This window comes from Pungitius pungitius, chromosome 3 (assembly GCF_949316345.1).
Source record: "Pungitius pungitius chromosome 3, fPunPun2.1, whole genome shotgun sequence".
Classification (NCBI taxonomy): domain Eukaryota; kingdom Metazoa; phylum Chordata; class Actinopteri; order Perciformes; family Gasterosteidae; genus Pungitius; species Pungitius pungitius.
Genome location: NC_084902.1, coordinates 17,565,132 through 17,575,182, shown reverse-complemented (window position 1 = coordinate 17,575,182; position 10,051 = coordinate 17,565,132). Strand labels below are relative to the sequence as shown.

The 10,051-nt window shown below is 41.4% G+C and overlaps 1 protein-coding gene across 1 annotated transcript; it reads right to left on the bottom strand.

The window, feature by feature from the left end:
* Nucleotides 1-231: 231 nt before the first annotated feature.
* On the bottom strand, nt 232-5,556 carry LOC119217862 (ras-related protein Rab-1B-like). The gene is made up of 6 exons (XM_037471857.2): nt 5,417-5,556; nt 4,707-4,779; nt 4,370-4,465; nt 3,894-3,989; nt 3,667-3,798; nt 232-2,590 (listed from the first exon to the last, which is right to left on the bottom strand). Exons 1-6 carry the CDS (start codon nt 5,428-5,430, stop codon nt 2,357-2,359), a joined length of 645 nt encoding a protein of 214 aa, XP_037327754.2. The 5' UTR covers nt 5,431-5,556; the 3' UTR covers nt 232-2,356.
* Between the last annotated feature and the right edge of the window lie 4,495 nt (nt 5,557-10,051).

Genomic DNA, 10,051 nt, shown 5'->3' with positions numbered 1-10,051 from the left:
ACACCTATAAACTCCCCTGCTCAGTACATAAAGCTGCCCGGTACCTGCATAGATTTTTTTAAATGTTTTTTTTGTAATTTTGATCTTCAGGCCTGATGCCTTTTTCATTTAGTTTGGCTGCCAACCCCACACTGCCTACTAAGATCCAGTTGTCTTTCAGTACCAATTTCAAAATCTTTTAATGAGGGGGGGTTATTTGTGCGCTGTCTGTCCACTGGTAGGTGGAAATGCAGCGCGCAGTGGGCAATTTTATAAAGTGAAAAAAAATGCTTGGTGACGGTTGGGTAATATGTCTAGAGGGACAAGAACATGTAATTAGGAGAGAATCTGGTCAATTTTCAGGCTAATAAAAACATTTTATTCTATAATGCTGTAATCCGGATTTGAATTGTAACCGATAGAAGCCACCAGGTGACTGTACTGTGACCATGTTTTTGGTTGACAAGGGATAATCCATGCAATGCCATGTATTTGGCATTCATGCCAATAGTTTTTATTCAGTATGTCTGTATTTTATTTTTCTCAATCTGGCTTTAAGGTTTTACTTCAAGGTGTAAGGTCACCTTGTTGTCTAGCCATTGTGTCAAAGGCTTAAATATAGCCTGTACAGCCTGTTTAACCATTTTATAATTTAAACAAATTGATAGTTTTACAGGACGCCATTTATAATAATATGAATTAGTTTTATTTATAACGTACCCTTCATCAACATATCTCAGAGTGCGACAGAAGCAGCAAAGCGAGAAGCTGATGGGGATGGGGAGACATGTAGGTGAATGATCTAGGATGAGATGCAGGTTGACGGGGATCGGTTAAGTAAAAATAATTAGATGAGAGGAACAGAAGGACACAAAACCAGATGAAGGACAAGGTGAGGTTAGACCATTTTTGGAAGTAATACTTGTCGCCGAAGATGAAAGTGAAACACAGAGCTAGGTAGAAGTGTGTGGGGTGAAAGGTTGGGGGGAGGAAAACTGATGCGGATCACTTTGTCAGCTTGAGCACCAGGAACCGGGCTTAAAGTCACAGCAACTGTGACATCTAGTGGAAATAATAGAAACAGCACCTTATCTTTGTTTTTTTTCCCCTAACCTATTTCAGATTTTCTGTCCTCTTTCTAGTTAGACGCAGACTTACGTGGTGATCCCCTTGAATGTAGTTTGGACTCAGTTCTACAATTTTTTGAATAAAATAGTTTTTTCATTCTTCAATTCACGCAGGATAGGTGGACAGAGCTTTTTCTGAAACCACTGGTCTTGATTAACTACGAATGAACCAAATCCTTCTAACTTTTTGTAAATTGTGTGTATTTTGTATATCATAATTTTGTTGTTAATGTGTAGTACACTCCTCCCACGACTACAGATTACCTCCATTTGTCTTAAAAAAGCTGCCATGTGTTTTCTTTTTTCCCTGATTATTTGATTCGTACAAAGGAAGTTAGGCAAATGGTATTATAACTTTCTGTTTTTTCCAATTGACATCAGAAATCATTTAGCACCTTTTTAAATATAACACTTGATTGGTTTGGTGCGTAAATCCCCATGTCATGTCTTCCCACCATAACAAGTTAACCGTAACTCTGTAACGTTTAAAGGTGTATTCCAGATGAAGTATCCCAGTCATAAATTTGGATTACACTGTAGGGATAGAATAAAAATGAATAACAGCAGAGACTTAGATATCTTGACGTTTACTGCTAGTATTACCCATAGTCCAGAAATCACTTCCTAAACTTTGCATATTATAACTATATATTTCATAACAGCATCTACGTATATTTGGTCCAAACTGTAACAACATTCTGATGGACATGTTCTTGACATGTGGGCTTTTTATATATTTTAAGCATCCAGACTCCTGAGATGTATTTATTTAAGTATGCAAAGAATATGCAAAGCACAACACAACACTGATGAAATACAATTAGTCACCTCTTAGGGGAGGTAGAAAGACACATATTTTAAATGAATGAACAGCCGTAGCTCAAACTAATGATATCCTACACTACTCTTCTTGTTTTGTGTTATTCAAAGATTGTTGCATCTTTTTTTCTAGAGTAAAAGGAGTGATGCAATACGTGTTTAGAAAACTTCCAATTCCATACTTTCCTAGGTGTTCATTGGGTCGAGTTTTGATTACTTCTGTCATGTGTGTCTCTGTCCCTTAACCTAGCAGAAATGTTTCCATATGTTTATTTGGAAAATACCAATAATATCAAGCTCCAAACAAATGTTCTTTTTTCCTGAAACATTATATCTTTAGTTTAGTAGCAAAGATGTCAATATTCTGACAATAAGTGTGTGTCCAAAGCACAAAATGATATGGTCCTGAGCCTCCCAGCTGTGTCTCGTGCTTAGCAGCAGTTGCTGGCCTCATCTGTCTGTTTGTCCCCTCCCAGCCACAACGGGGCGCTGTGGATCTTAGCACTCTGGGCCCTGGTCTCTTTCGACTCGCCCAGCATGCCCCCTCCTTCGCTGGCCACGCGCTTGTGGATCTCCGAGGCCATGGTGAGGAAAGCCCTCTCCACGTTGTCCGAGCTCTTGGCGCTTGTCTCCAGGAAGGGGACATTGAGAGACGAGGCCAGGTCCTGCAAGGGACACGGGTGCGAAGAAAGGGGAATGGACCAAGGGGTAGGAAGAAGTACGAGAGCAAGAAGCGAAACAAATCTATTAACATACTGAATCATCACAGTGGAAAAAGTACATCATTGAGCAATGCAATTGTACTTCCATTCAAAAGAATTAGCAGTAACATATGCTCATGTATTAACAGTGTGTACTGTGGAAATGAATCCCCTCAGAGTCTTACATTATTGATGATTTGACATGTTAGTGTTTTTACATTACATGTCATTTAGCTGATGCTTTTATCCAAAGCGACTTACAATAAGTGCATTTCCACATAGAGATACAAACTCAAAAGAACAAGTAACAAGAAAGTACAATTTAAGTGCTACGATTTGTTGGTGCTACGGGTTGTTAGTGTTTTACTCAAGGTAGAGTCTAAAGCAGTGTTTCTCAACTGGGGGACCCGTTTGTAGTGGGTCGCAGGCCTTTGCATGTCAGTGAAAGCACTACCGCCACCTCCAACCCCCCCCCCCCGTCCCCCGTTGACCGATTGATTTGGGTCGCGGATTGTCATAAAGGGGTGATGGTGGGTCCCGCAGCCAGACAAGTTGAGAACCACTGGTCTAAAGAGGTGTGTAAAACTACACCATCCAAATTTCTGAGTACATATTATGTATGGCATTGAACAAATCTGCTAAGTAACTCGTGATTTCAGAAATGTAGTGAAGAAAAGTAATTCTGCCGAGGCTAAAAGCTGATTTGATGGTTAATAAAGTGTTCTTCTTGATAAAAACTTGTGAACTAATAACAAAACTCCCTCAAATTCAGGTATAATTTGAAAATGATTGTCAACGGGGCACACAAACGGCGAACGGTACGGCCAGCGGTTCGCTGACTGGCGGCTGTCACCAGGCGTACGCACTCCGGGCGGCAGGCCGCTCTGGACGCCCCGGGGGGCCGTATGTGGAAGATCTACATTAAAATGTTCATTTTTTAAACATCCAATTTGCTTTTGTGTGGTTTAACGTGTATCACAGCCTCACGGCTGCTACAGCAATGGTGTTTAACAGCATCCGGAGGTTGTGCAGCCTAATACCTGAGCAGTGGCGACATCCACCACTTTCTTACTGATGAGGTCAGACTTGTTTCCCACTAGAAGCCTGGAGACGTTCTCACAGGCGTAGCGATCTATCTCCTCCAGCCACTGCTTCACATTGTGAAAGGACTCCTGTGGAGAGAGAGAGAGTAAGAGAGGAGGGAAGTTAATGTGCGACCTCCTTCCCATTGTGTTGTTGAGGCCAGGCGGCAGAAACACACGCTGACCTGCTCTGTGACGTCGTAGACGATAATGATGCCGTGGGCTCCCCTATAGTAGCTGGAGGTGATGGTTCGAAACCTCTCCTGACCCGCTGTGTCCCACTGAGGGACACACACACAAAAGGACGATGACCAACCTTCTACAGGACAAAGTGCTCTCTCATATGATATTCAGAGCATTGATATAGCAGGAAACAACTATTATGTATATAAAGATAAAGTTGAGTAAAGTCTAAGCAGAGGCGAAGTGTGTGTATGTGTGTGTGTTGGACTGAGCATCTTTGTCCCCGTTTACTTTGCCGAGCTAGCAGCCTATAAGACCTCGCCTACCAACGGCGTAGCATAACCCATCCAGCGTTCCACTGTTAGCTGCTCGCCGTGTGGAGGCAATACATGTGCTTTGAATATCTCGCTTAGTATCTTTTGACAAACAAAGCAGGAGGTGTTTCCTGAGGAAAACCCACCCACCACCGCTCTCTTACAATCTGGAGTTTCACTGTCTTGCTGTCCATGTCAATGGTCCTGATCTTGAAGTCCACTCCGATGGTGGAGATGTAGCTCTCAGTGTAGGTGTCATCCTGAGGGGAGGTGTGACATATGATCAGCAACACGCATTTAAGTGTTTCAAATGAACTGTGTGTACTTGTACAGCTGTCTTTCTAAAGACATATTTTTTTCCTTTCTCACTTTGGGACAGTTCTTCTAGTGCCCGTTTCAGGGTTTTGATTACAAGGGGAAGTACAAGGCTATTATATCAATGAGTGTGCTCGCATAAATAGAAGTAGAAAGTTATGTGTATGTTTTTCTTTATAATCCTACCGCAAAGCGCAGCAGCAGACATGACTTTCCGACTCCAGAGTCACCAATCAGAAGAAGTTTGAACAGGTAGTCACTTGAGGAGAAACACATACAATGTTTGCAAAATTGTTTGAGATTGTGTTATTGTGGTTAGATAATGTGGGACATTACCTTTTTAAAACGAACCCCCTCAGTTGAAAATAAAATCTTCCAGCGCTGTGCTTCCGAAAGTTACATGACAGAACACAGTTTAAAGTGGCGACAGAGCTTGTTCTAATGCCTCCAATTCCCATGAGCCACCTGGGCCTAGTGATCCAACGGCAGGTTAATCAGAATAATGAAGAGAAAAAGAACTAGACGGTTTCTTCTGTAACCCTGGACGCTCGATGATCGGACATGTGACTGACGCGTTCTTCATAGTCAAAATAATCTGTTTTGTGTTTCATACACATATAGAATGAAAGCAACATATCTATATTCATCATCACTCAATCATAGAAAGGGAGCTAAAACATTAGTACGCACACAAGGTTGCAGTATAATCCGTAGATAAGTATTTAGATTTAGGGTAGCATTGATAAAACAGAAGGGATATCTCCCTTTGTCCAGGTGGTAAACAAGTAACTCCTCATGTCAGCAGTCACTGTCAAAGAGCAGATGCCAGTGTGTCCCACTGGTAGACGCCATAGGTTTGTCTTTAAGGGAAAAACACACAGCAAACAAACACTTACTATTCAGGATTCATGGTTGCTGGAGTGGCTCCGGGTGACAGGACAAAATAAGAACCCCTGAAATTGAATCCTGAAGCTGAAAACAGTCGGATTATCTCTGATGGTTTGTACCGTTCTCGGTATGTGCGTGAGTGTGCCTTGGAGGGCAAACGGCAGAATAAGCTGGAGCTACTGGCTGACTGGTTTGGATGCATTATTTATTAATAAAGATCCAGCTCAGATTACACTAGGGACAGCACCTGGAACCGAACACACACAAAGAGGCCAACTCTGCACCGCAAAATAAAACACCTCCCCCACCCATCGGCTAAATCCAAAATATAATTCACTAATTTCTTTATTTACTAATTTCCTTTCTGTGATGTATTTGTAATTGCGTTCATTGTTTCTGTGGTGAGTTTTAGCACCCTTTGCAGCTTGGACATTCCATCTGCAAGTAAGTAAGTAAGTAACTACGAAGAGCAGCACGAGAGACACTAACACCATAGGCATATTAAAAGACATTTATGCTTTAGCATTTTTATGAACCAATTTGATCTTTTCCCTCAAACCACTGCTGTCACCCCAACAACCAATAGAGGTCCAAACAGACGGAAATTCCTTGGTTCTTTTATTAGGTTACGTTTCAAGGGAAACCAAATGGACCAAACGGTCAACTGCGGGCTAAACAAACAAAAGGAAAAATGCAAAAAATGACATTGTCAGGAAATAATACCAGTAAGTCAAGTATGGATTCTTCAGATGTAAGAAAATACTTGATTCACTGCGGACACAAACAGAAGGAGTCCTGTGTGTGTTTTCATTTTGAAGTTAGCATAATTAATGAGGTGCCAGACCTGAGTTTTGCAGTCATTTTTTCAATCTTGTCACTAGGGCCTGAGCCGACTGAAAGTCGGGCGAAAGCCCTATTGAAATTGCAAGAATTCGTATTATTATTTCGCCACTTCGATCGCACTTTTGGGGACTTCATCATGTTCAAAAACTCTTGAATTTTTGCACGCGCTTCAGAAGTGTGAAAAATGTATATATTCTTTGGGTCGCGCCATTAGGGGATGAAAAGAAGTGCTCTCTAGCGCACCCATAAGCGATTCCTATGGGGACATTTTTTCATACTTTTACCGATTTACTTGATCCTTTGCACACAGGTGCTCTTGGATGTGCTCTACAAAAAAGTCAACTATGATATGCAAATGGGACTGGCGTTTTAAGAGTTTTCATAAAACTTCCTGGGCGTGATCTTGCGTCCAGTTTGGACGATTTTCTTCAAAATGTAAAATGTTATAACTCCAAGGAACATTGATATTTTTGGCTAGAAATGTTTATTCATGATGCTTGTGTAGGCCTATAAGTATTGCCATGCCGTGATTTTCGAAAAAGTATAGCGCCACTGTTACGGGCGGTCGGACACCACCCTTAACATCAAGGAAAGACACGCACAAATCAGCTCGTATCAAAACTTAACTAGGGGTATTTTATTATTACTCATACATATTAACGGAAGTTTACTAGTTTACTCAAAACAAATCAATGGGTGCGGGACATTCTCCACTGCCGGGTTGACGGCTGAACGGCAACCTTGATTGTCACCAGCATGGTCGGGCTGTGGCTCTCGCGGGTTCCCCCCGTGCTAATGGTCCAGGGAGCCTCTTGTAGCCCTGACACAGGCTCCGCTCAGGTGTGGCTCATCTGCAAATCAACACACACACACTCTTGTAGCAACAAGCACCAGAGCTGGGGGACGTAACAGCCACCTATTGGCTTAGGTCAATGCATATATCTACAGTTAGATGTCCATCTCTTCCACAGCAAAATCCTCGAGTTAATTTTCCGGTGTCAGGCAAAGGTGTTGCAGTGTGATTTCAACTCTGCACTTCAACACTTTTGCCTGACACCGTAAAAATAACTCTAGGATTTTGCTGTGTAGTCATTCAGTTTTGTGATCCTGGGCTTCTTGGGAACAGGGGTGGTGGAGGCCTTGAAAAGTTGCAGAGTTGAAATCACACTGCAAAAAGGTGATTCAACAGTAAATTGTATAAACAGAGCTGGAGTCATTATTACATGTTATTTAGCTGACGCTTTTATCCAAAGCAACTTACATTGCATTACAACCCATTTGTTAACACTTTGTTGAGTGTTGATTTAACACTGACAAGATTGGGACAATAAAAACACCAGCTTAGAGTTAAAATTGACCTTCCTTACACTGACGTTGTTACATGCGCGCACGGCTCCGCGGGAAAACAATTTCTGAAAGTAGTACTCAGCAAAGCTCTACAGGTTTTAGTATTTTATACTTTGCTCTCATCCAACAGACCAAGTGCGCCTCAGCAAAGGATTTTTTTTCCACGGTTACTAAGGTATAATTATGCATTAAAAAAGATGTAACCCATGGCCCTCATTGCCAAAGCAACAAATAAATTCCTAAAACCCAAACAACAAGAATGCTTATCCCTCTCCGTCAGAGATGTCTCCGCCCCATCTCTTCCGGAAGGCTTGATAGCATTTCATACATTTATTATTCATTCTGACGCATCTCCTAAATAACAAAAGCCAGAAACATGCAATGCATACAGAATCTGACAATATTGAAATGTTTGTCAATTTTGAACATCTGTCTTCTACTCAGTTCTAATAAGGACATACTGCTTTTTTATGATTGTGTTTTTGTTACCTGTTCCTGATTTAACAGAGTAAGACGAACAGTGAGGAGGAAAGACCTTTCTTCTCATGTTTAAGTCGTATTCTTATTGCTTTTCAGTGAGTCCGTTATGAATGTTTCAATCAGGACGGGTTGGTGGATTGAACCATGCATCTGTGCTAGCGGAAGCAAGTCATTGTGGATTCATAATATGCTCAAAGACCTTTCACAAAAATAGGATTGCTAAGCGACTTCGATTCTTTTGAGTCTTGGGAAGAAGTGTTTACTGGTTGGAGGGAAACTATACATGGCGACAGTCTGTGTATTTGATGATGATGAAAAAAGAACTGGATAGAGTGACGTGTATTTCCTATGAAAGTTGCCAATGGAAGGCCATATCATTGGGAAACGTGTTGCATTTATTCCACCGGATTATTGTCAGTGATTTATGATTGAAACCGGCTCCCTCGGATACTTGCATTCACATTAGAGACAAATAGATGACCTATTACGGTGCAGATGAAGCCATAAATATTTAATATTAAAGTATCATTTAATCGAGGATGTGCCAAGAAGATACACTGTGTGCTTGTTTTGAGACCTTTTCGCATGCAATGTCTCTGCAAGCTCCTGTATCAGCTGGTCTTCACTCCTTCTGATTCTACTACTAACAATATACATTCTGATTATTTAAAGCGTCACAGGCACATTTATTTAATTTGCATGGGCGGCGTTAGTGGATCCATCATCGCCATTTCCTCCCCTACCAAAGCAGAAAAATACAATGAAATAAACATTAAGGAGGAACAACCTTTTTCAGTTCCACATGTCGTCACTTTTACAACAGCAGTGGGAATATTACCCGTCACAGTATCACAGACAGCAAAAATCATCAACACCAACCCTAATTGTTTTTCACAGAATTACTAAAACAAGAAGCTGTAAACCCTGTCCACAACATTCAGCGTGGACTGGCGCAAACGACTTGCTGAACCTGACGGCCTGACATATGCCTACAGGTGGCAGTAATGTGTTGTATAGGATGAAGTGCATTCCCTAGAGGAAGAGGTACTTTCCTGACCTGAATAATTTGTCACACTGCGCATGCGTGAAATGTGTCAAAAAAATTGACGTAATTAACAACAAACAACTAATTAACGTCGTTAACCCGCTATTTTTGACAGCCTTAATTTATATATATATATATATATATTTGGCCGATAAGTTCATTAATTATTATTACTATTATCAATAATTATAATGATAATATTGTCTCTTGTTAAAAAAATGTTTGGCACGTTGATGTTTCATCTTTCATCAACATTTTAGCCAGTTGGAAAGACGTTGAAATATATATTTAGACTTTAACTAAAGTTTAGACTTTAACTAAAGTTTAACTAAAGTTTAGCTTTAGTTGATTTTTTTTGCGGTGTTTTAATGTTGAAAAACATTCAGGTACATAATTTCAATGCATAAATATTCAGATCACCTTTTTATTTCAACCCCCTGTGGCGGACCTCCAAGCTCCGGTTGGGGGAGGTAATAAGGGGGATTTATTATCCTGTGCAGGTGCTCCAGCCACTAGGAACGTGGCACTGGTCACACCTGCGGCCTATCTGTTAATCAGAGCAGACACTAGAAAAGGGGGGAGGGGAGGGGGGGGGGGGGGATTGAGACCGAGGAAAGGAGAGACCGGGAAGCCCAGACATCTGAGAGGAGGTAACACTCAGGACTCACCGCTCTACTCTGCTCTGCCCCTAACAGGACGAGGAAGCTGGCGCCACGTAGGAGAAGACGTGGGGACGCTACGTATTTCAGTTTGGAAGTCTGTTGGAAGAGCCGAAGTTTTGAGCTTTGTTTTAAAAGGACCCTTTTTGTTTGCATTTACTGTCTCTTTTACGCCTGAATCTGGCCTCACTCCCCCTGGGTTACCACACCCCAATGACACAGATTTACTTCCATACACCTTCGTGGTATCCACCTTAAATACATTGAAC

Excerpts from the sequence above, each read along its gene's own strand:
- LOC119217862 (XM_037471857.2), bottom strand. Across the intron at positions 3,990-4,369 it reads AGACAGTGAAACTCCAGATT|TGGGACACAGCGGGTCAGGA; the intron begins GTAAGAGAGCGG and ends TGTGTCCCTCAG. Across the intron at positions 2,591-3,666 it reads TGGATGTCGCCACTGCTCAG|GACCTGGCCTCGTCTCTCAA; the intron begins GTATTAGGCTGC and ends TGTCCCTTGCAG.